Source organism: Ceratotherium simum, chromosome 21 (assembly GCF_057802395.1).
Source record: "Ceratotherium simum simum isolate JZ-2026a chromosome 21, ASM5780239v1, whole genome shotgun sequence".
In the NCBI taxonomy this organism is placed as follows: Eukaryota; Metazoa; Chordata; class Mammalia; order Perissodactyla; family Rhinocerotidae; genus Ceratotherium; species Ceratotherium simum.
This window is the reverse complement of record NC_141920.1, coordinates 47,157,033-47,182,896: the sequence shown is the minus strand read 5'-3', so window position 1 is coordinate 47,182,896 and position 25,864 is coordinate 47,157,033. Positions and strand designations below refer to the sequence as shown.

Genomic DNA, 25,864 nt, shown 5'->3' with positions numbered 1-25,864 from the left:
TTAACTGTGAAAAAGCCAAGTGAAAAACTCAACTACTTTACAGACACACTAGTGATAGCTTACAACAAAACTGAACTAAACCAAAACCGAAGACCTGAGAAAACACAGGTTCTGTAGAAGTCTGGGTTTCGGGTACCTAGGAAGCTACAGTGATACATTTATATGGGCTCCTATGGTATATGCAATCCTTGATTTAGGTGGCTGTACATTTTAATATTTGGAATATAAATTAGAGAAATTTAACAGAAGGCATGATTACCACTTTAATGCATTGTGAACGTGATATGTAATGGTTGTGTTAATTACCAGTGGAGAGACTCTTGGTCTCAACAATAAAGGACCCTGCTCTATTCACCCATCACCAGCAATGACCTCAATAGCTTCAAAATACCTTTCTATTCAAGGTTAAGGTGGGATTTTTTCCACATAGGCTAAGATTAACAAGTGTGCCTTAACTGAATATTAAAACAACAATGTCCTAAATCAGAAGTTCAAAGAGAAACCTTATTTTACAATCTTAGGCTAGAGCAGAAAAATGGAAACAAAGCAGCAAGACTCTTGATATGGTGTCTAAATCTGTTGTGGCAAATGAAAACCCACATGGAAGTGTGGTGTGTAAACTCCAAGCATAAACTGAAGGAATTATAGTGTGCTTAGTAGCAAGAGAAAAAATGAGTACAAATTAAATCTATTATGAAATAATGCAAAAAATATGCTAAGGAGCACAGACTAATTAGCTACAAATTCAACTTTTCAACTTTTCTGAAATATTTAAAACAAGTCCTTTAAAACTAGAGCAGAAGTCTATATGAAATTTGTAAAAGGTAAATAATTTATTCTCACAAAGATGTTATTGTTAGCCAAATCAGTAGCTGACAGACATATATGGGTTGGCCGGGTTGTCTTATTGACCATATCCTCTTAAAATCTACTTCTTCATTGATTTTCTTTTGACATCACATTGTAGAAATGAATCATTTTCTGAAAAATTGATTAAAAAAATGCTTGGCCAAGATTTTCAAAGCTGAAATACTGTAAAAGAATAAGAACACAAGAGACCAGAGGTTTTTTTTTCTTTTCTTTCTTTTTTTTTTTACCAAAGTCCAGAAATTTCTATAAGACAAGTACATTAATGAAATGTTTCCAAAGAAATACTGAACAATATATACTCTAGTTGGCTGAGGGTTCCAGCTCAAGAGTTCATACCTAATTCTTGTGCATTAAAAATCAGCATGGATCTTAGATGATCTAGAATACACTGTGTTTTGAAATCCACAGCTGGTTTTATTTTTAACCATAATGAAAAACCAGTATCCCTATTCCATCAAATGTGTTTTACAAGCAATAATAAATTCAGATCCACTGTATTATGCAACACATCTTTGGAAAGCAACATAAAACAGTGAGATCAGATTAGTAGAAATATACACAGTTAAAAGAAATACACAAAGTACTGTAGTTTTATTAAAAACTACTATTTGAGGAAGAAATCTTTCCACAAATAGCATAAAATTGTAGAATGATGAAAGGATTTGGGAAAGCTTTTACAAAAGCCTAATTCCAACTGTATCTTCCTGAAGGTGGTGGCAAAGGGTATTTCCTTCCTTCTCTGGGATATCCCTGAAAATAAGCAAAAGAGTGAGTTTATTTTATGGATTAACACCTCTGCAAAGAAATTAATTTTACATCTCTATGGAAAAACACACCATAAAGAAGCTGAATGTCTTAAAGATATATCACATGGAAGGTTTCCATAAATAGGTGCTTTTGGTCCACAGCTTTATACAAAAGCTTGCTGCAAAGTTGGACTCTAGCACAAATGCTATCACTGAAAACTAACCAAACAAACGTTAACAGGCACTTAAGAAATTTCTCAAAATGCACACAAATGAACTGTAGTTAGGTGTTTTGTGTAAAACACTAGTGGTTCTCAATCTTCCCTACCAGTCCTAGCAGTAATTCAAAACACATTTTGGTAAGGTACCCACATCATTTTTAGACATACTACACTAGGAAAGGCACTTTGCTTAACCAAGGAAAGAGCTTGCTAAGTTAGTTAAGGCCTAATGAACTATTAATTTTCGAGATTTTTGTTTAGCTATAAATAGTAAAGCATTAAGTAACACATTAGGTTATTACATAATCAATTACTGGTGACATTCATAACCTACCCTGGTAGGCTTGCAAGTAACATTTCTGTACAACATAAGATAAATGTGACACATCTTCCATCACAATTCCCTTTCTAGGCCTCCAGGATTCTGAAATGGACCACATCCCCCCATGTTGTCACTCAGAGCATTAAATTATAATATGTATATGTGTAGACCTTCAAGGGCACAATGTAGGCTAAGGCTTTGTTTAGTCATACAAACTTCACTAAAAATATAGTGACATCATAATTATATTGTTCTTAACAATGAACTTCTACAATTTAATAGTGCTTCAAAAACTGTGATTTAATAAAAAGTATCTCAGTGGAAAAGAGATTGAGGAAAAAAATGTATTTCCAAAAGGTCCTAAGAGAATTATAAATTTACCAATTGGTTTATATCTTCTAAGTGATTCAGAATTTTACCTACTGTAATAGCAGACAGTTCCTTTAAAGGGAAGATCTCCTCCTCTGAAGGAGGCAGGAAAGATGATGAACTGGGATCAGAAGTACAGGGCAGCCAGTCCCCAGCTCTGCTGCCAGATTGCAGGCGTTTTAGGGTTTCAGTTTTTGACTTCGAAAATGAGGTGATCGGACTAAACATTCTCCAAGGTTTCTTCTAGTTATAAGTATGCCTTCATTTCAAAAATATTCATTATTTAGATTGTCTAGTATCATCTTGACTCTAGTAGCATAAACAGTCTCCATCTACTGATACTAGTTTTAGAGGTTTTGAGCTGATAGTATTCAAAGTAAAATTATATGAACTGATTTTAATCAACTGTAATAAAATTCTCTCAAAAGACAATTAAGGGCCGGCTCAGTGGCGCAGTTAAGTACGTGTGCTCCGCTGCGGCAGCCTGGGGTTCGGATCCGGGGTGCGCACCGATGCACCGCTTGTCAAGCCATGCTGTGGCAGCGTCCCATATAAAGAAGAGAAAGATGGGCACAGATGTTAGCCCAGGGCCAGTCTTCCTCAGCAAAAAGAGGAGGACTGGCGACAGATGTTAGCGCGCGTGCGCGCGCGCACACACACACACACACACACACACACAAAGATAATTAAGATGATTATTTTCTTGTAAAGTGATCAGAGGCTTGTAAGAATTTCACAAAAAAAGTGTAAAAAAAGATTTTTCCTAGCTGTCAGAGAGAGGTCTTACACAAAGGGACAAATGGCAAGAAACTGAGTTAGAAAATTACTATTTGAAGCACTGCAGAAAGCCTGTAGGCAACACCAGGTAAGCAATTCATTTATTTTTTATTTATTTATTTTTTTTGTGAGGAAGATCAGCCCTGAGCTAACATCCGTGCTAATTCTCTTTTTGCTGAGGAAGACCGGCTCTGAGCTAACATCCATTTCCAATCCTCCTCCTTTTTTTTTCCCCCAAAGCCCCCCAGTAGATAGTTGTACGTCATAGTTGCACATCCTTCTAGTTGCTGTATGTGGGACGCAGCCTCAGCATGGCCGGAGAAGCGGTGCGATGGTGCGCGCCCGGGATCCGAACCCGGGCCGCCAGTAGCGGAGCGCACGCACTTAACCGCTAAGCCACGGGGCTAGCCCCCAGGTAAGCAATTTAAAAACCACTTCACATCACTGCAGGTGCCATACTCCATGAACACCACACACACTATAAACCGCAGCATTCTGATCCTGCTCTTTGGCAAGGATTTGATTAAAGAGCATGTAAATACTGGTCAGGGTGTCAAATGGCTGGGGGACAAACAGACTTCTCTCTTAAACATTGCTAAAACTGGATGCTATAAAGAGAAGGAAATGAAGCTTACATCTACTAAATCTGTCTAGGAATTATTATACTGATTCAATGTATAGCTATTAAATTTAGTAGAAAAATATGTGGAAAATAATGAAGGTGAGATTTCTTTTCATGAGAAAGGATATCAGATTAATCAAGACAGGAGACTTCTACATGAATAAAGATAACAACTGAAAGGACAGATTCTTACTTTCAGCTTCTATAAAATTATCATCTATTATGAGAGATCTAGTTTCTACTAAAACAAAAAGCAGTATCTTTAAAGGATAAAAAATGTATTTTGGTGGCCAACTATACTTGTGGTAAATATCACTGACTGCTATGATTAAAAAAGCTTTTGGATTGGAAATTCGTCAGCACCTTCAAGGTATAAGCTATCTAGTGAGGCAGACACTCACCCTATATACATTTTTAATGAGGGACCAAAGTTCAGCTGAGGTACTCTATCAATATCTTATCCAGAAATGTTTTTAAGAAAATACGGAGTCCCAAGAGGCATGGCTAAGTACAAAGTAAGCAGTATGCTTTTCATCCCACAGCCCACTTTGTATCACCTGTCTCCCTCCACGATCATCGCGTCTGGGTGGATACCCTCCGGGTCCAGCTAGCATCTGGTACTGGTTTGGCTGGAAGGCTGTGTTTTGGGTTTGGAGCATCCGGTTCCACGGCAGCAGAGGTTCAGCCCCAACGCCTCTGTGGAAAAGTATCATGTTTGCATTAGAAGCCAAGCCTATTATATAGCCAAAATTCTAAAACTGGCAGCTATCATCTTCAAATTTTAGGACAATTCAATTTGCCCGGATCTGTCCTATGGGACATGCAGTATCAGAGTGGCCTTTATGTCCCTCAGACTCAGAGTAGTCTAACATGTTTCATGAGGTATCAGCATTTATTAACAAGGGCATTAAAACTCAACTGAATCAGAAAGATCTGACAAAAAAAAACATTTTATTCATTTTCAATTGTGAAATTTCCTTTTTGGTCACTTAAAGATTTGAACCCAAGATCACCAAGCTGGCTACATTTAAGATGCTATCCAAAGAGTAAACATGTGTAAGACAGGAGAAGGAGGCTTTATTTTAAAAAAAAAGTCCAGACTTGTTCTTGGAGTTCATTCTTTCTAGTTAATTGCAGGTTGCAAATGAATTCTTACTGCTGAGTATTTTGAATCTAGGATAGGGGACTTGGCTGTTTTTTCCCATCCATTATTCTGCTCAATATGTCAGAAGGTCCGATCAGGAGGAAACCTTTTCAAGTTCTATTGATGTAGCTTTCAATTGACCACGGTGACCTAGCAACATGAGCACTAATTGGCATGGGCTGACTGGCATTTGGTGTACAGTTTACATGGGAACACAGATTCAACAGCTGTTATAACCCAGTTTGCTGGCCCAGATTACTAGTCAAAAGAAATGTTTTAATTGTCTTCAAGGGCCTATTTTAACTTTGCAGATACAAAGCAACAGGTATGATGTATTAAATCATAATTTAAAACTGTCACATAAACAAAGTAGCAAAGATATACCTTCTAAAGGCAATCACCATTTAAGACTTAACTCTCTCCTTGAGGCATTTTCCTCAACTTTCATTTTATAGAACAGTCACTACAAAGAAACAGAAGCAAAATTCTCCAGTATATTTTAACATCAGAAGGTTTGGGGCCATTAAAGATGTGAAGAGGAATTACTATAAAACTTTAAATTTGCTAAAGCACTGACTAGCTAGTATTAGCTATAACCATATCAGCATACAAATTTCACTTCCTAGGTCTTAGGGAAAAAAGCCCAAAGTTGGGCTCATTGAGTAATGCATTCTTCTGACAGCTATTCATGCCTGAATCCATCCTTTCTAACTCCCACTCTCCTCCCTTTACTTGGAGCTTGCCTATTTCTTTTTTTTTTTTTAAAACACCGGAGATGATTATTTTTGTGTGGTGACTTGAAGAACAGCTCTCTGAAGAACTCTAGAAAGGCCAATGCCATTCTTCATACGAGTGAAACTAAATCTCTAATAACATAATTTGCTGTAAATGAATCAAAATAAAAAATAAATCTATATCAGAAAGAATATGTATATATTCAGGGCTTTTAATTATTTTTCAAGTTCATTATTAATACAAATACATTTTAGCAAGAATGCTTCATCTGGTTAGCAAGAACAGGTCCACGCAGAGACAGGAATGGTCTCTTCTGGTTCCTGTAGGAGTAAGGGGTTAAGGTTTGCACTGTGACCAAGGAGGCTCATCAAAACTGGGCCATTAATGCAAAACATATACCAAAAATGCAACTCACACACTGTATTAACTGTGATCAATTTTTCTTTTCAGTTTTACAATGATAAAACTCACTCAGCTGAGTTTCAGGAAAATCTGCTGGTATGGATAATATATATTATAAATGCAATGTTACATTATTTTATGTTCTAAAAACAGGTTAGGAACAAAGCCACAGTTTAAAAACACAATGTTCTCCTTTTTGTTTGAAATGATTACTTAAAATGTTTTTGACAAAGATAATTTTTATAAAAATAATTTAATTAAAATTAAACAGAAAGAACAAAAGAAGAAAGACATGTATCACCCCCTTTTGCTTTTTACTGGCAGAAAGGCCTTTTATTTTCCACAAGTTTATCATATTTCTATACTAATTATATTAATTTGCAAATACTTACAAACTGAAATTTGCCTTGGAAAATACATTTTAAATCCGGAATGGAAGGCTGAGTTTGATACACATTTTCACTTTTTAAACTTAGTAGCTATCGCCTGAGACAGCGTGTCTGAAGTACTGGCACCGTGGATGGCAACAACATTCTTAAGTCTCTAAATTACTGTTTTGGAAAATAGCTAGCAATGTGAAGTAACTGCTACTAATTTGGATATTTTTAATTTATACATATGGCAAATCAGAGTTTTTAAAGAATTTCCACGACTAACTGAGCTTAACACTCATAAGTTAAAAACTAAATGGCCACCTTGGATATGGTCAGAAAAGAAAAGCCTCCACTGGCAAGAACAACACAGACAATGGTGCAGAACTCAGTGATGAAAAGAACTCACATGCGGGATATCTCTGCTTAACATTAACACTACTAACACTAGGTTGTCTTTGTGTGGGGAGACAAGGTGGATGTGTTCCTGTTAAATATATAATATATATATATATATATAATTTTTGGTGAGGAAGACTGGCCCTGGCCTAACACCTGCTGTCAATCTTGCTCTTTTTGCTGAGGAAGACTGGCCCTGAGCTAACATCTGTGCTCATCTTCCTCTATTTTGTATGCGGGATGCCGCCACAGCACAGCATGATGAGCGGTGTGTCGGTCTGCGCCCAGGATTCGAACCTGCAAACCCTGGGCCGCCGAAGCGGAGCACGCGAACTTAACCACTAAACCACCGGGCCAGACCCAACTGTTATATTTTTAAATGAAATAAATATGTGGATTTTAAATAATATCTCATACTAGGAAATAATTGAAGAAGCAGTGTAGTTTAGGGAAAAAGGTATATCAAAATTTTCTTTTCTAATAGGGTTTTCAACCAAACCCTCAAAATAGCATAGTGGAAAAGTATTGAACTAAGGATCAGTAAAGCCTGGTTCTAGTAAGAATTCTACTACTTACTAGCTGTGACATCTCAGCAAAGCCAAAGTGACTATGAGTTCATATTTTCTCCTCTATGTCTTGTAAGGTCAGAACGGTTAGACTGACAAGTGCTACAGAAATGAGTGATATACGGTATTTGCTAATAGGTGAATGGAGAAGTTTAGGATGGCTGAATTCAAACTTTGTTTTCTTTATGAATAAATGGTATATTTCTTAAATGACCACGACTTAAGACATAAGAGAGAATTCTATTATGCTCACATTTAACTTTTGCTTTAAGGCATGATTTTAAGCTTCTGACCAGAACTAAATCAAAAATGTCCCTAGAAAACCTGTCCTTAATCTGCTGGGTTCACAAAGTCAGTCAGGATAATACTAGTACTTGGCTAGGGCAGAACAAAAAAAACAGTGGATATTAGGACAATGGTGATGATCTTAGGAAAACTTCTGTGTACAGGGAAAGAAAGCTGTTGGGACTGAAGAAAGAATGCCTCAGAAGTGGAATCCTTAGTTCCTTTGAAGCTCCTATGGCTTTACTGTAATATCATGCTCAGAGTAAGCACTCTGATGAGTTTTGTTGGAGTGAAAAGTTTCTTAGTGAAGAATGGCACGAAAAAGAGACCTTAGGTAAGCTACTGGACTTCTGTGTGCCTCAGTTTCCTCATCTATAAAAATAACAACATCAACTTCAAAGGATTGCTAGGGGGAATAAATGAAGTCCTTATTTCTAAAAGCATGTTACCACAGTGCTGACATTTCATAAGCAGATGATAAATATTAGTGACTATTAATAATATGGGAAAGAAGTAAGCAACAAAATGGGGAAACCAAGTCTTAAAATCAAACTTGACAAATGTAATGCAGAAAGACAGTTATTTAGAGTGAGATAGTTCTAATGTGATAATATATGTAATTTAGAAAAAATTTACCCCTTACTCATTTGTTTGAAAATGGTGCTACCCTGAGGATGTTAAAGTAGTACACACAGTGTGCTCTGAGTGCTTATATTGAAAACAAAACATAAATATAGGCATGATCAGTCATCTTAAATTTAAAATGTAGCTTATAGTAAGTAGTTGATACTATTAATAAACAACTGAATAACATGATTTCCTTTATGTTCTTGAAGAAAATAATGAAGTTTTGGAGTCTCTAAAGAAGGAGTCTTCTTAAAGGGGCAACAGCATTTATAACCCTGTTCATAACACTTGATGCATTTCAGATGTGAAGAGATTAGACTGCTAAAACGGTAGAGGAGGGGAGAACAAAACAGATTAAAACTGGGAAGGCAAAGAAGGAAGCCTTACTATGATGAGGCTTAATTCGTTTTAGCATTTACTGATGCTGGCAAAACCAGTATGAAATGATGGATTTTAAAGCTGTCCTTTAAAAAATTATTCTACAGATGTTAATACAACTATTCATAATATGCCTAGCTGTCTTGTCGTGTAGAGACCACCTGACTTAGGAGCACACAACTTATCAATGAAAGAACACATGTCAAACATCCCTTGTTATTAAACCATGTCACATTCTTCCTAGTCCGTGGTACTTATTAGACTGCAGATCCCATAATCCTCTTCTGAGTCCCTTCTGCGTTTAATTCAGTTCAGTCTTAAGCAGTTAAAGAAACTGTTTTCAGAGGCAACTAATAACTACTGACCTACAGTGACACTGCCCTACAATAGGCTTGTCAGCTCTGAAAAAGTTGTACCAAAGAAGCTGATTAGGACTTCAAGAGGTCTGTAGCAAGAATCAATGGTTGGTCTGTACTAATGCTGCGTTGCCGGCACAGAAATGATAAAAGTGGAACACCATTAGTTATGCCTCATTAAGCTGCACAACTCTTCTAAAAAGAAATTTGTTTAGCCTGACCAAAACCTAATACAATTTTAAGTTCTCTGTGTTGCATTTTTCAGGGCACCTGTATTTTATTCTTAATAAAATATAGGCCAAGAACCAAGAAAAGTAGGAAAGTATATAAACATCAATCTTTTACTTCAACGTGTTAACCATCTATTTTCCTAGAGGACGGGCACAAGAGAAACTGTTTAGAGGGAGGAAGGTATATTTCAAACCATGGAGAAAGCCCAAACCTCAAAATGTTGATGTGGAAAAATATTTAAAAGTCATGTTTGCTTTAATATTACCTGTCAAATCTTTGTGGCTGGAAAAGGGGAGGAGGACCTCGCCAGGAATCCTGGGGCCTCATATCTGGAAAATAAATAGGGAAGGGTTAAACAGGAGATTTTTAAAAGTAATCACATATTAAGCTACCCACATATTTTATAATAAAAAATTCTTGAAAAAATTCTGAGATAGACTATAAACCAAATAAATTGCCATAATTACACACAATGAAAATGTAAAACGATATGAAACCATCAGGGTCAGTAAATTTTTTGTTTCTTTTATTATTTTTCCTTTGATAACAAAACATAGCTTTAGAAACCTTGCTCATTAAACTTATACATTTCTCTCACTCGCTATGTATGCGTGCATGTGTACGTAAAGGTACATATATTTTTCACATTTACATTTTAAATGCTGTACGAAAGGAAGGCATTTAGGTTTTTTTCCATAAATACAAACTGAATGAACAGTAACTTAGAAATTCCAAAATATCCCCCCTAAACGTGTAAACTGGAAAGGAACCTTGACTTACCTAGCTATTATTACATCAAGTGGAGAGTACAGCATCTCTCTAACACAGGCCAGAAACACATGGTGATACAGGAACCACCACTTTTCTATTGTTTTCTACTAGTCAAAACTTCTCCTGTAACACAAAGCTGAACTAGCAACATCTCACAAGACACAATTAAACGGCTGCTGCTCCTCCACACAAACGGGACACAAGGAACACCCCACAACACCGGTCAGCTGGGGCGCTCCACAGCTCAGCAGGCCGCTATCAACCAAGCACCACTCTGGTCTCCAGCCTCACAGTCACCTTGGCCACCCTTCAGCAGGGTCTGCGTGTGACCTAATTAAAACAGCTGGCTGCAGGAGCTGTCTAATGAGCTCACTGTGTGAGGAAGTAACCTCCTCCAGACTCCCGAAACCCAAAGACAACAAGGCTCACCATAATGTATTCAGGCTCACAGTTTAATGGAAACACAAACTAGAAACATGCTTTTCAAAATTACTTTCTTAAAGGAAAGAAGAAATGAAAGCTTATCTCTGGTTAGGAACCAAAAAAATGCAATGTGGGTGGACTTAAAAGAAAGAAAAGTAGAATTGTGCTTTAAAAAGCCTCCGAAAAGGAAAACATGGTACAAGTAAAGATTCTGGCTGCTCACAATGATTCCAGCATCGAAAAACCAGCTACTTCCACTCTGGACTTCCTCCCATCTCAACATGGCTGACAATGACAGACTGAAGAAAGTTTTCTAAATGGAAAAGCTACCCCCGGGGGAGCAGCTGTGAAGAGTGGCCATCGCCTGCTGCCCCTTGGTCCACGGTCAGCACAAGGAGTTTCCAGCAGCCAAGGCCACAAGATGCTTCTCTCAGAAAGGAGCAAGGAAGCCCTCACTACCATTACTTCCACACAGAATCCCATTCTGAATTTAAAGAAAGGTGGTACCTCTAGCCAATTTGAATTAAGTGCCTTTTTTATCTCTCAAAACCAAACTAGTAGTAGTCAAACTGAGGAACAATGCTGAGGAGGTTTCACTGTGGTCATTAGATATTCAAAACCTAAATGGAAACCCACGAAGCTAATTGCCACACAATCCACAGAAAACAGGGCAGGAAGAACCCCTAGACTAGGCCCAGAATAACTTCAGAATTACTACTACAGACTATACACTATAAGAAAATCATAATCAAGAGGTAAAACCACAAAATTCTTACAAAAACAGCAATCATTTCATCTGTGTGGTTTGTTTCTATGGAAAAACGTAAGATATACTTACCTCAACACATAAAAGATTTTCAATGATATCATTTATGAGAAAGCAAGCTACTAAAAGTAAAATCAGTGTTTGGGCCACTTTTTCTGATCACTGCTTTGTTAAACTTGGAGTCCCTGTTCTATTCAGATATCGTACAAAAATGAGTTTACTGAGAACTGGTTAAAATGTTGCCAGAGTATTTTATTTTAGTGTCTCACATATACAAAATTAGCTAATATAACAAAAGCCAAAAGAAATACAGTGCATTTCATTCTGACCCTCGTCCAGCTCTGTGCTTCACATGTCCCAGAATCACTGTGGTGATCCTGGATACATGCCCCTTGGTAAATCATTAAGACTTAATTTTGTGATTCTGGCTCCACGGTATCTTTTTATATATGGTATCATCACAGAATACATACTCTCCATGGTACTGACAGAGGCTTCCACACAGGATCCCTAATAATTTAAAATTGAATGAAGATAGTAAAAAGACACATCCACATTAAGACAAGCCTTCAGAAATGCTATCCTAATATTTTATGGAAAATAAAGGCAGAAAAAAAGCTTGTATATTTTCTCCTAGAAACAGTACAAAGGGAAGGAAAGTCATCACTATCAGGAATACGTATTCATTAGATTCAAATTTATGCTACATGTTAGATTAAGCACACCAATATTTCTAAGTAGAAGTGAATGTCAAGTTCATTGAGCATAAATGCTTTTTGTGGAGGGGGGATCCCTTCTCAGTAGTCTATGGACACACCCATAAGTGCCTAGACAAATGGTAAAAGCTCCTGTTTCATCACTTTTGGTATACCAGGTGCTTCCCGCTCTATTTTGCTTTTACTATTTCTCTCCTCCAGAACAATTTTTTTCACATAAATAAACGCCAGCACATGCAAAATCTATAGTTTTTTGTTAAAATCTAAGCAAATTTTCTAATATTTAAAAATTCTGTCACACAATTTTTAAAACATCTCTTGCTTTCAATCCAAAAAAGAAAAATAAGAAGGATCAAAGAAAAACTTCAAGGCTACTTTTAAACAAATCTCTTAATGTGGCTATGAACAATATATACAGCCCTTAAGTATCCATAAAACAGAAATATTTCCTGGCTGATAAGTAATGAAGTGGAAGGTAAAACAAAAATTACCATTCATTTGTATGGCTCTAACAGAAGATCCATTTGAGAGGGAAAAAAAAAGTTCTGAGATAGTGAATTGCACTCAGAAAGCTACAGGTGAGAGAGGAAAAATGACAGTTAATTTTTTCTTTTGGTCTTTAAAAACTTATCCCTTTTCTAGGCCTCTAAGGCCACATAAACCAAGGCTTCGCCAATAGCTCCTCAAGTGACAATTTACCTAATCAGCATGGCAATCACAGAAACGAGTCCATGTTTACTGATTGCACTAATCAAAAATCACTTTTCAAATGCAGCTAATTGACAAGTTTACCGACTGAAATGAAGAGAAGTGACATACCAGGTTCTCTGGGTTGCAGAAATGAAATGCTTTATTCACACTGAGTACTCAGGGCTGCACTTGACTCCAACAAGTTATCAGTACCCAATTACATATCAGCCAAAAACTGACACGTCAAAGACAAATCAAAGAGCAACAGTAAGAAACACCTACAGCAGAAACTTGACAGAGTTGGCAGTTTGACCAAATGGCCTTTCTAGAGTGTAATTTTGTACCATATGAAGAAACTAGCTATAATACTAAAAACATTTTAAAACATTAATTAAATGGTTTAGATCTCAATTTTACTAAAACAAACTATTTCAGACCAAATTTTTAAGCTCAAAATTCTATAAAAGGAAAGCTGATTTTTTTTATCATTTATGTGCTAGGCACTGTTTCAAGTGCTTAGTAACTTAAACTCACTTACTGTGGATATTCTGTGAGATGGGTATTCTCTGTATCATTTTAGAACTTTATTTATTTTTGTGTGTGTGAGGAAGATCAGCCCTGAGCTAACATCTATTGCCAATCCTCCTCCTTTTTTTCCCTTTTTCTCCCCAAAGCCCCAGCAGACAGCTGTATGTCGTAGTTGCACATCCTGCCAGCTGCTGTATGTAGGCCTCAGCATGGCCGGAGAAGCCGTGCGTCGGTGGGCGCCCGGGATCCAAACCCGGGCCGCCAGTAGCAGAGCGTGCGCACTTAACTGCTAAGCCATGGGGCCGACTCCCTCTGTATCATTTTAGAAATGAGGAAATGGGAGTACTGACAAACACCTGCCTGAGATCACAAGGCTATTAAGGGGCAGAGTGAAAGCCAGGGGGCTAGGTTCTCTTAACCACTCTCCACTACACTTTGCTACTTCAGGTTTCACATGCACTTGCACCGCTGGTTGAGGTGACTCTTCATGTTATTTTATTTCAGGAGGACCAAAGGAAAACCACCTCCTCAATCAGGAGGCTCAGAAGCTTAGGGTTTCAAGAAGGCAGGATTAGGGATTTAAAAGCCACCTTTAACATTTCCAAAGTTTATAATTAACATTATTCCATGCATCTAATTAAGACCAGAAGGAAAAATAAATTTACTTAACACATACACTTTGGTAGTAAGCATCCTGACAAACATGGATTCATGGGGAGAATAAGGTCTTGGTTAAAACCTCTGAAATCATTGCTCATTTTATTTTTTGTGAGGAAGATCAGCCCTGAGCTAACATCCATGCCAATCGTCCTCTTTTTGCTGAGGAAGACTGGCCCTGGGCTAACCTCTCTGGCCATCTTCCTCTACTTTTTTATATGGGACGCCACCACAGCATGGCCTGACAAGCAGTGCCTCGGTGAGCACCCAGGATCCGAACCCGGGCCACCAGCAGTGGAGCACATGCACTTAACTGCTACACCACAGGGCCGGCCCTGTGAAATCACTGCTCTTTTTAAAAGGGTAATACTACCCTATGAGATTCAGTTACTCCAATGAAATACTACTCACCCATAAAAAAAGATGAAATTTTGCCATTTGCGACACGGATGGACCTTGAGGGTATTATGCTAAGCTAAATAAGTCAGACGGAGAAAAACAAACACCGTACGGATTTCACTCGTATGTGGAAAATTTAAAAACAACAACAACAAACAAACACACAGATACAGAGAACAGATTGGTGGTTACCAGAGGGGAAGGGGGAATGAGGAGAGGGAGAAAGGTAAAGGGGGACATTTGTACAGTGACAGATGAAAACTAGACTTTTGGTGGTGAACACAATGTAGTCTATACAGAAGTCGAAATATACTAATGATATGCCTGAAATTTACATAATGTTATAAACCAATGTTACCTCAATAAAAATAAACAAATAAATATATAAAATCTCAAAAAAAGGATTTAGTATTCAAAAGAAAATATAAATATAAGGGATCAGATAAAAATTAGAACAGGATACAGATAGAGAAATATGGATAGATAGATGGATGGATGGACAGATTGATTGACAGATAGGCAGGGATTAGTTCTGTCTGCATAAATATGAAATCCAGAGGTCACAAGAGACCACGAAATAAATATCCCAGAAAAGTCTTAACAACAGTAAACCAAAAGAAAACAAAAACCATATCACATGTTGAACTACGTGTAAAGAGTACTGAGAAAAACATCACAGAACGTGGGATTTCCTTTCCTGATAGTCGGCAGCATTTGTCTGGGCTTATCATACAACTGTGACCAATTTACTACTCCACAATGACCATTCTAGATTAGGCCAGTTATTTATCCGACACATCTCTTACAAAAGTGTCAGGGAATAATTTGGGTTTTTTTGTTTGTTTTTTATAATTTTATTTATTTATTTTTCCCCCAAAGCCCCAGTAGATAGTTGTATGTCATAGCTGCACATCCTTCTAGTTGCTGTATGTGGGACGCAGCCTCAGCATGGCTGGACAAGCAGTGCGTCGGTGCGCACCCGGGATCCGAACCTGGGCCGCCAGCAGCGGAGCGCACGCACTTAACTGCTAAGCCACGGGGCCGGCCCAGGGAATAATTTATTAAACAACATGGTTGCCTTCCAGGAAGTCCAACCTCACAACCCCAAGCTTTTCTAGGTTCTCTTATAACCAAGGTCAATTAAAATTCATTCACCTATCTAATCCTTCTGGAACTTTTACATTTTTGGCTTATATGCAGATGATTCCCAATTTTCTCTCTCCAACCCTCTCTCCCCTCTCTTGAGCAAGTATCAGACCCATATTACTAACTACCAGCAGATGACTTAAACGTCTTCAGGCACTTCAACCTCCACAAAAACCAGACTCATCATACTCGTCCATATTCCTTTACCCTCCTGGGTTTGCAAATTCTATTCAAGGCCTCATTAGTCACCCAGGTGCCCACAGTGCACACATGAGCCTCATCTTGCATCTTCTCTCTCCCTCACTTAGCACATTCAATTATCCAGCCCTTCAGTTCTTCCTCTCCTACCTCCTCCACTTTGAATCCACTTTGCCATAGATCAGTTCAGACCTTCATTCTCTCTCCCTAACTAGAACCACCACCAAGTCTTTTCTAAAACCAGAGTTGAGCTTCTAGAAAGGAGATGTAACTGCATACTCTACTGCTTAAAAGAGCTTTAAAAAGCTCTTACAAATAAAGAGAAAGACTCCCACACAAATTAATAAATCAGCAAGGGACAAGAACAAGCCATTTATCAAAGAAAAAGTGATTAGTAAAAATATGATCAAAGCACAATTTAAAAAATCATATCTTAAAACCAAGATATATTATTCCTTGCTTAACAAATTAGAAAGAACTTTTAAAAAATGATAACACCTGGTATTGGGGGGAGTTGGGATATTAGAAATTTTCATCTGCTGCAGGCTACAGGAAGTATAAACTGGTATACTCTTACCTGGAGGTTAATGTGGCAATATTAACCAAAAGTCTAGAAATTCAGCATACTTTTTGATCTAGCAATACCACTTGTAGAAATTTAGCCTACAGTTAAATTAAGAAAGAAATCTAGCAATATACTTCTAAATAATCCATGAGTATATAACAAAACAAAATAGACATCAGAAAATATTATGAACTGAAGGATAATGAATATGACACAAAACAAAATGAATACATGACACAAAGCTGAAATGACAGAGGGAAATTTTTACAGCACTCAAGTGCATATATTAGATAAGAAAGGCTACAAATAAATTACCTAAGTCTCCATCTCAAAATATTAGAAAAAGAATAGCAATTTAACCCCAAAGAAACTACAAGAGAATAATGAGGACAAAAGCAGAAATCAATTAAATAGAAAACAAACATACAACAGGAAAAAGATCAACAAAGCTAAAAGTTAGTTCAACGAAAAGAGAAAAAAAAACTAAACCAATAAAATTAAATAAGTCCTAGCAACACTAATCAAGAAAAAAAAAGCGACAATACATATTACCAATACCAGGAATTAATTTTACAATCCTATAGTCATTACAAAGATATTAAGAGCATATCATGAACAATTCTGGCAATAAATTTGAAATTTTAGAATAAATGGACACATTTCTACAAAAAAAAGGGAGCTTAACAAAACCAACACAAGAAGTAACAAAAAAATCAGAACAATCTATATCTACTTAAGAACTTGAATCTATAATTAAAAACCTTCTCATGAAGAAATTGCTAGGCCCAAATGGCTTTACCATTGAATTCTTCTAAGTATTAAGACACGACAATAATCGTACAGCAACCCTTACAGAGAACAGAAACGTAGGAAACACTTTCTAGCTTGTCTTATGAGGCCACAATGTGTGAAGAAAAGAAACTTATAAGTTAACCTCTCTCGTAATACACAGATGAAAAAACACCCACAATATACTGACACACAGAAGGCAGTGACATACAAAAAGGAACACTATATCACATCCCACTAGGCTTATTTCAGTAATGCCAGGTTAACAGTTGAAAATCAATCCATGTAATTCACCACATAACAGAAGAAAGGGGAAAAAAAAAACTTTACCATCTCAACAGATGAAGGAAAAGCACGTGATATAATTCAGTACCCACTAGAAACAAGGAATAGAAGGACACTTCCTCAATCTAATAAAGGTTATCTATAAAGAAAAAAGAACTACAGCAAACATCATTTTTAATGGTGAAATATTACAAGTTTTCCCCTAAGATTGGGAATGAATGAAACAAGGATGTCCACCATCATCACTTCTACTGAATTACACTAGAGGTCCTAGGTAGTGCAATAAAGCAAAAAGATCAAAAGGCAATCAGATTAGAAAAGGAAAAAATAAAACTGTCACTTACAGATGACATGATTGTGTAGGCAAAAAATCCAAAATAACATACAAACTTTCAGAATAAATGAATTTAGTAAGGTTGTTGGATACAAAGTCGATATTAAAAAAATCAACTCTATTCCTATATACAAGAAAGCAATTGGAAAATGATATTTAAAAGACAATACTACTTGCAAACACATCAACTCACATCAAATAACTAGGAATATTTCCTTTTGTCCTCAATTTTTTAAGTTTTTCCTTCCTCCCATCCCCACCTTCTATGAAAAGATGTTAAATATAATTAGAGTCCCAGCACTAATCCTCAGGTGACTCAACGTTTACAAGTCACCAGGCAGAGAGGGCCACTTGTTTTTTGCTCTAAGTCAATCCCTACTTTACAAAACGTATTTCCTATTTTTAATGACATAGTTAAAATAAAGAGATTCTAACTGGAATAGGTTCTAATCAAAGTCTCTCTGTAAGTATAAACAAATTACATCTAATAAGAGCTATAACAATGGAAAATGAGGAGTTATTCAAAGTAATAGAAGGGGAGAGGGGACCCTTCTATTTGAAATAAAATGCACAGATGCTGAGAAGAGTTGTCTGTTTCTAAAGAAGGCAAACCAAGAACTATAAAACTGCAGGCCCCTAAAGGCACGAAATTCTTTATCTCTGGTGTGACCTTGATAAATAAAAAGAACTTTCTGACTTCTTTCTTTCCCTTATTGTTGGAGCACGGTCCTGCAGGCTGCAAGAGGACCTCGTGGTGGAGCACTCAGATCTACATGAACCTTACACTGAGTGACTTTCCAGGAAGGGAGTCCATGGCTTTTAGATTCTCATATGGGTCTACGACTCCCTAAAAGTTAAGACCCACTGATCTAAGCAGCATTTCCCAAAGTGTGGTATGCATACCACAGGTGATTTTCTGGGAGTCCATGAACAAGCTTTTTATCTTCATAGTTATGTATTTATTTTGATGTATATTTGAAAAAATACAGCAAGCACATCTAACCCATAGCGTCATAGTATTGATATAATTTATAAATTTAAAATAAATCCATTTAAGTAAAAAAAAGATTTTAAAAGGTTTTAAGTAAGTAGCTGTCTAGGTGACATCTGGATAGACTACGGCGGCGGCAGGCGCTGCAGCTGGGCCTTAGGAAACACAAATGGAAGGAAGCTGCTCACCAGAGAGCACTTGCTTTCACCTTGGCTACTCAAATCTCTTTCCAGACCTCTCCAAGTTTACTAAATGTAATACCCTCAGAAATTTCTCATGAACATCTTGAGAAATACTGGCTAAAATAACCCACAGAGATTATACTTGGCTCTAGCATTTTGCATCTGGATATTTTCTATTTGGAAGCTGTGATACCATTATGGATAGAAGTAAATGACAAAGAGACATAAGAAAAAGGGAACTGATACGGAATGTATCAATAAACAGCTGGCTTTAAAAATAAGCTGAATGTGCTTTCACTATCTACCGGTAAAATCTCAGGGAACAGATAGGTCTTTCGAAGTGATTAGACTCCTCTGTTGTACGTGGTATGGCTTGATGTATATTCCATATATGGAAATACTCAGAAATGTTATTTGCTAAATCTTGGGGGGTAAGCAGCTAAATAAACTATTGCACCAAGCAGATCTCCACAAGGACCATTAAACTCTGTGCCCCTTCACTGCTTCACTAAATAGAATAAAACCGCTGAAGTCAATAGTTTTCACAATGGAGTCTAACAATGCTCCATTCAATGTCATTAAGCCACACAGCAAAGCCACAGAGAGAAACAGACAGAAAGACAGAGAGAATACACTGAACACAGAGGGCCCTGAGAGACTGAGACCTTGAGAACCCATTTATTCCTGGGTACTGTATCTGGAAAATCTGGGCTTCAGGTTAAAAAATGGTTTGTAACTTAATTAGCATGAAAACAGTGGTAGGCATATAGCATAAATACTTCCCAACAATCATCACATTAATCTGGTACTTCTTTCACAACTACAACTTTGCTTTAAAAAGAGTTCTGAGGGTTCTCTGCAATAGTGTAGCCCTGTCTCTTTTTTAAATTGAATTTTTATGAAATATTTCAAACATTCAGAAAAACATTTAAATGATATGGCACTTAGATTTAACAAATGTTAGCATCTTGCCACACTGCCCTCTCCCCCTGCCACGCCACTGTTGTTTGGTTGTGTAGCAACCAGACAACCAGGACTGGAGAAGCAAAGGCTTCATGAAGAAAGTGGCTTTGAGAACCTGGCACATGCCTTATACTTTCTTGGTAAATGGAAACAGCCACGGAACTCAAAAACAACATTAAATGGGGATACAATTTAAAATGAATGTAAAATCTATGAAGTCTAACATTCAACTATTTTCTTCCTTTTCCACTGCAATCCCAATGCCATGTAATTATTTTCATGCTTAACATTTCTGAACCACCTCTGTCCATAAAACAAGTCATAAGGAGTCAGGTAAAGGCCAAGGTTTTCACAGAAGCACAGGGTTAAAGGCAGATTCCTACCTAAAGCAATGCCTCACTTTATCTTAGGTAGTACTGAGATACAATTTGGATCAAGAAAGGGATACTGTTGTCTTTCAAGTAATTAAGCCGTGCAATTCCATATCTACTGCACCTGACTTAATTGCCCCAATACCTGTGTTAACGGAATAAACAGCAATTCATTCCACATACCTCTTTCTGCATAGGTTCACTCAGAAGCAAATTTATAAATGAAAATAAGAAATCCAATTCATATTATTCAACTAACTATATATAGTCAAGATAAAAATACCTGAAAGACTTTGCATGAAGTATTCTCTTATAATTCCTCTAAATTATATGTTTTTAAGTCCACTATCTCCGCAGATATAATAAATTTTTAGCAATGAAAATTAGAAACCAACCTTTGTTGTAATATTTAATTTAGCATGTAAAATAACCAATTAGTAAAAACTTACTTGACATAAGTTTTGGAATCTGGGCCTGTCCTCTCAACAGCGGCCTGTATAAGTTTCCCTGATAAGGTGCAGGTGGTGGTGCAGCATTGCTGTAAACGCCAGCTCCTGAGCCTCTCGGCATAACGTGGCTGTAAAAGGACCCCCACCAACCAAAAAACAATTATATGTAGATGCATCCATTACATCACAGCTGACACAAATTAAACAAACACTAGTAGTCATCTCCTTACTACTAGATCTGATTAAGATAAGGCAAATTTAAAAGATTTATAATGAACAAAGTTCAAAACAGTACCTGATGGTAATGGTGACAACAAATGTTCATTTGTCAAACCAAGATTCTTAGTTGATAATCACTTTATTATTTTATGTCAAAAATAATTTGAGTCTATTTTTCTTGGTTTGTATTACATTTGTTCTGTCCTCCAGGACTCATGCTGTTGCTATCAGTGTACACTCCAACTCTGTATCTTGCTACTGTCAATCACCATATCAAACATTTCCCTTTATCTTTCATAGTCTTCAGAATTATATGTATATCTATAGAATACTTTACCATGTTGATGTCTCATATTTTACTAACTACAGTCCTCTCCTTTAGTACTAGTATTATAGATAACAATGCATGAGAGATATTTGGGCATATAACTTTATGCTCCTCTAAAACTATTTTCTCAGGATAAATTCCAAATAAGAATTTGCATCAAAGTTAAGAGTACCTTCAGAATTCAGAACTCTATTTAGAGGTACTTCTATGTTGCTTTCTAAAATAGCTGAAATAATGCAAAAAAGATATCTTAAGAATATTTTAAATTTGCATTTCTCTTACTATTAAGAATGAAGACTTCCCAAACAAACCACCACCACAACAGGTAACATTTGCACAGTGTTTAGGAACTAGCCTAGCACTTGCTGGACATTAGCTCCCTTGATCCTCCCAACAACTTCATGAGGTAGGTGTAATCATCATTCCCGTCTACACACAGGAAACGGAGGCATAGAGTGGTTCAGTAACTTGTACAAAATTATCAAGTGGTAGAAAAGGCATTTAAATTCAGATATTTAGGATCCAAAGCCCATGCTCTTAACCATTATACCACACTGCCCCTTACTATTCACTGTATAATACATGCTGATGGCAACCTACTGTTGAATCCCATTTTGAATCTTAAGATTTTCCTATGAATTGGAAATATCTATTTATGAGTTATCATTGGTAATTCATAAACAATAACTCATTAATATTTCCCCCAGCCTATTGTTCCTTTTAAATATTTATTTATTTATTTTGTGTGTGTGTGTGTGTGTGTGTGTGTGTGTGTGTGTGTGTATGTGAGAGAGAGAGAGAGAGAGAGAGAGAGAGAGAGAGAGAGAGAGAGAGAGAGAGAGAGACAGAGAGGAAGATCAGCCCTGGGCTAAGACCCATGCCAATCCTCCTCTTTTTGCTGAGGAAGACTGGCCCTGAGCTAACATCTGTGCCCATCTTCTTCCACTTTATACGGGACGCCGCCACAGCATGGCCTGACAAGGGGTGCATCGGTGCACAGCAGGGATCCGAACCCTGGCCACCAGCAGCAGAGTGCGTGCACTTAACCACTACACCATGGGGCTGGCCTCTGTGGTTCTTTTTATTTCAGCTTTACCTGTTATTGTTTCCAAGTTCCTTCTCTCTATATATAGTTCTGTCTATAGCTAGGAAAAAGACAATTCAATAGCTAATAAGGGCAAAGATAAAAATCAGAAATTCACAGAAGAGGAAATACAACCAACCAGTAGACATATTAAAAGAGGCTCAATCTCAAACAGCTTGGTGGTTACCAGAGTGAAAGGGGTTTGGGGAAGGGCGAAAGGGGTAAAAGGGCACATGTGTATGGTGTGGACAGAAACTAGATTTTTGGTGGTGAACACAATGCAGTTTATACAGAAACCGAAATATAATGATTGTACATCTGAAATTTACACAACATTATAAACCAATGTGACCTCAATGATAAAAAAAGAGACTCAATCACTAACAGTGCAAAGAAACGCAAATTCAAGCAACAATAAGACATCACTGTTTGAGTGCTGGTTAAGCAAAAACCTAGAACAGTGGTAGCTTTGTGTACCAACGTACTGGTTAACACTTTAAACAGATTCTGTCATACACTAATTTGGCTAAAACTTTCTGGAGGGTAAAGAGAATGCTTTTTTCTTTTGAAATAACTGTCAGAAAAATAGTAAAACCTCTTAAGAGAAAACAATGGAATTCTCAAGCAACACATAAAGCAATACATAAACCAAAGAAAGAAGTGAATTTTAAAAAATAAAGAAAAGCAGGAAAGTATCAAAGTCATCAAAATATCCACAAAATGGTTGTATTTATGGTCTCTTAAATATTTGCGGCATAAATACTGACTTAACGCTTTGTGGATGATTCAGAAAAAGCAAAATATACAAAGAATAGAAACCTACCACTCACCCCAAAGTCCTGAACGCTGCCTGATCCAGGTGGACAGGCCGCCGGTCCCGATTAAAGCCCAGCTGGGGTTTCCACTGCCGCCCGTTGCTGGATTTTTCCCAGTCACTAGGTTTCAGTACTGGTGCTGGTTTTCTGATTTGAAAATACAGTATTTAGTTATAGGGATAAACATCATTTATATAAAATAAAGCTAGATAGTTTATAGTTTATAACTGCATTGTTGTTACCTTGCTCCTGGAAGCATTATGGCTTTAAAAATGTAATCTTCAGCAAACTGCGGGTCTTTAAAATTAATACTAGAAGAGAACAATACACAATTTAATGAATTTATCACATTACCTTGGATTAACTACCATGTAAATTGAGGTACTTCACATGTATAAACAGAATAACGAAAATTCAAAAGTCTTCCCCCAAAATTATTTAGTCAATTAGTTTTGCCAAATGGCTAAATATCTGCCTCACCAAACTGCCGTGAATTCCTAGTACTTAGGCTTCATGTAACTTTCTCTGTGGGAAAAGCCACGTTCTAGCTAACTGTGGGTCATCACAGAAAAATAATATACATTGCACTAACTCTCAAGAAATACCAATATGATATTGGAGACAGGTCAAAGAGGTTTACAACAACAAAATATTTTAAAACACCTTTCATTTTGTTTAGCCCATGGCAAAGACTTTCCCTCTAGCATTTTAGGGAAGATCAGCTCTTGTTACAATAAAAAAAAGATGCCAACACCATTAGAAACACACACAAAATAAAAAATGAACACAAATAATCTGTGGGAAAAAAACACTAAACTTTCCAGTTGGAACTCTGTATCCTGCTCTACTAATGTGTTTTTCTTTTATAACGAAACAGTCACAATTTGACAACTACATAAAGGCTGTACACTCGGACTTTGAATATAAGTTGGATCAAACTTCCTTTCTGGTGGAGTGAGTGAGTGAGTGTGTGTGTGTGTGTGTGTGTGTATCCCAAAGGCTGGTAAGTATATAAGTCTTCCTCCTGACACAGCAATGCCTCTTCTAGGACTCTGGATATGTGCCAGATTTATACTTAAGGATGCTCATGACATCAGTATTCATAATGTTGAAAAACTATAAAACCTAAGTGTATGAATAATAGCGGACTAGTTAAAGAAACTATGGTTCTCCCTAAAAGTGAAATCCTCAGTTGCTATTTTTAAAAATTTAGTAATAGAATACTTAATGACATGGGAAAAATACATATACAACAGACTAGACATATAGTCATCACAAGGTTATCAGTATAATCATCTCCTTTCCTTTTTTGTGCTTTTTTATATTTTCCAAAATTACAGGTTATAGTTGCAATCAGTTAAAAAGGTTTTATTGAAAAAAGTTTTATTGAACTGGTCGACATTTTAGATAGCTCAGTTTTTTTCTCTTCAAATACTCCCACTTTAAATAATTAGGGGCCATGTGTTACAGAGAAATTTCTGTTGTAGGATTCAACTGTGTATTTTAAGTACACAGATAGCTTCATTTATAATAAAAATGCTATGAGTTCAAGAATAGCTGAACAATATTTCATTTACTCAATCTGTTCCTCTCACAACTCACTCTTCACTGGCAACTGTCTTGATCTCAAATGCTCTCTACTGGGCAAGGTGGCTTAGGGCAGGGCAAGGTAGGACAGGCAGTGATAAAGGTTTAAGAGGGTGATAGAGAAAATGGTAGTTAAGTATTTGGGTTCATTAGGGCTTTGTAGATACAAAGTAAAGACAGAAAATTGGTAATAAAGTAAGATTTGCAACTAAAGTGTCTCAAAGCAGTTATCTTTGTGTCCGTGGGGCTTTTCAGCAGTGTACCAAACAAATCCCTAGGGTGCCCACTGCATACGTGGTCTTACGGTGGGTGTGGGGGTACAAGCACTGATCAGGCATTGAGTCTGCCTCCCGTTCTAATAAAGGAAATAGGAAATATTTAATAACAGTTACAAGGAAGAAAGTGGAAAAGGCAACAACAGGCACAGAAAAGATGCTAAGTCAAAGCACGTGCGAGCACACGCCTTCCACACATACGTCTTTGAGAGTGTGCGATAAAAGCATGTGCGTATGGGGTTCTTTCACCTGGGACCAAGAGGCTTTGGTTTAAGATGGGACAGGTTTGGTTACAGGATGGAAGAGAAAATAAATGGAACAAAGACATGGAAAGCAGTCCCAGAACCAAAGAGTAGCTCAGTTTAATTGGAGCAGCCTTCTCAATGGGGATCTGAGAGAGAAGTAAGCCCTATTAAAAAATGATTTGAGTGACTGCACTCTCAATTCTCCCAAGGAAGACACATAACTAGTACTATTCTAAAGGCATAGGACACAAACTGATTCGTTACATGCTACGAATGCTTTAAGTTCTCAAGGCTTAACTCTCAGGTAAGACCCCAGTTGAGAAAGGCTGGATTGGAATGAAAAAGTTTCTGAACAGAAGCAGGTAGTAAGACAGGCTGGTGGAACTGGGTTACTGTCGTCAAGGGCTTGTTCTGACTACAACGTGAAGCCACTTCAAGTTGGGGGTTGGGAGTAAGCGAGTAACAACAATCAAAGATGCAATTCAGAAAGAAGCACCTGACTGCAGTGTTAAGAGCGCAGAGGGAGAGAACCAAAAGGTGGTCACCAACATGGTTTAGGCAAGGGCCTTCAACAGGCACCTGAGGTGGGAGTCGGGCAAGAAAAAGAAATGGCAGGGCTGGAACTGGAATGCAGATCACGTTCAGGTGAGGGCTCTGAGATGAAGAT

General features: G+C 37.2%; 1 protein-coding gene across 1 annotated transcript; it reads right to left on the bottom strand.

The window, feature by feature from the left end:
* Window positions 1-1,432: 1,432 nt before the first annotated feature.
* XRN2 (5'-3' exoribonuclease 2) lies at window positions 1,433-23,511 on the bottom strand. Its single transcript, XM_087445690.1, has 6 exons — window positions 23,333-23,511; window positions 23,106-23,237; window positions 20,645-20,772; window positions 9,687-9,750; window positions 4,485-4,623; window positions 1,433-1,620 (listed from the first exon to the last, which is right to left on the bottom strand). Exons 1-6 carry the CDS (start codon window positions 23,347-23,349, stop codon window positions 1,555-1,557), a joined length of 546 nt encoding a protein of 181 aa, XP_087301816.1. The 5' UTR covers window positions 23,350-23,511; the 3' UTR covers window positions 1,433-1,554.
* Window positions 23,512-25,864: the final 2,353 nt, after the last annotated feature.

Coding starts and splice junctions, on each gene's coding strand:
- XRN2 (XM_087445690.1), bottom strand. Junction 20,773..23,105: donor GCAGCGTTCAGGACTTTGGG/GTGAGTGGTAGG, acceptor GTCCTTTTACAG/CCACGTTATGCCGAGAGGCT. Junction 4,624..9,686: donor CAGCCACAAAGATTTGACAG/GTAATATTAAAG, acceptor ACTTTTCCACAG/AGGCGTTGGGGCTGAACCTC.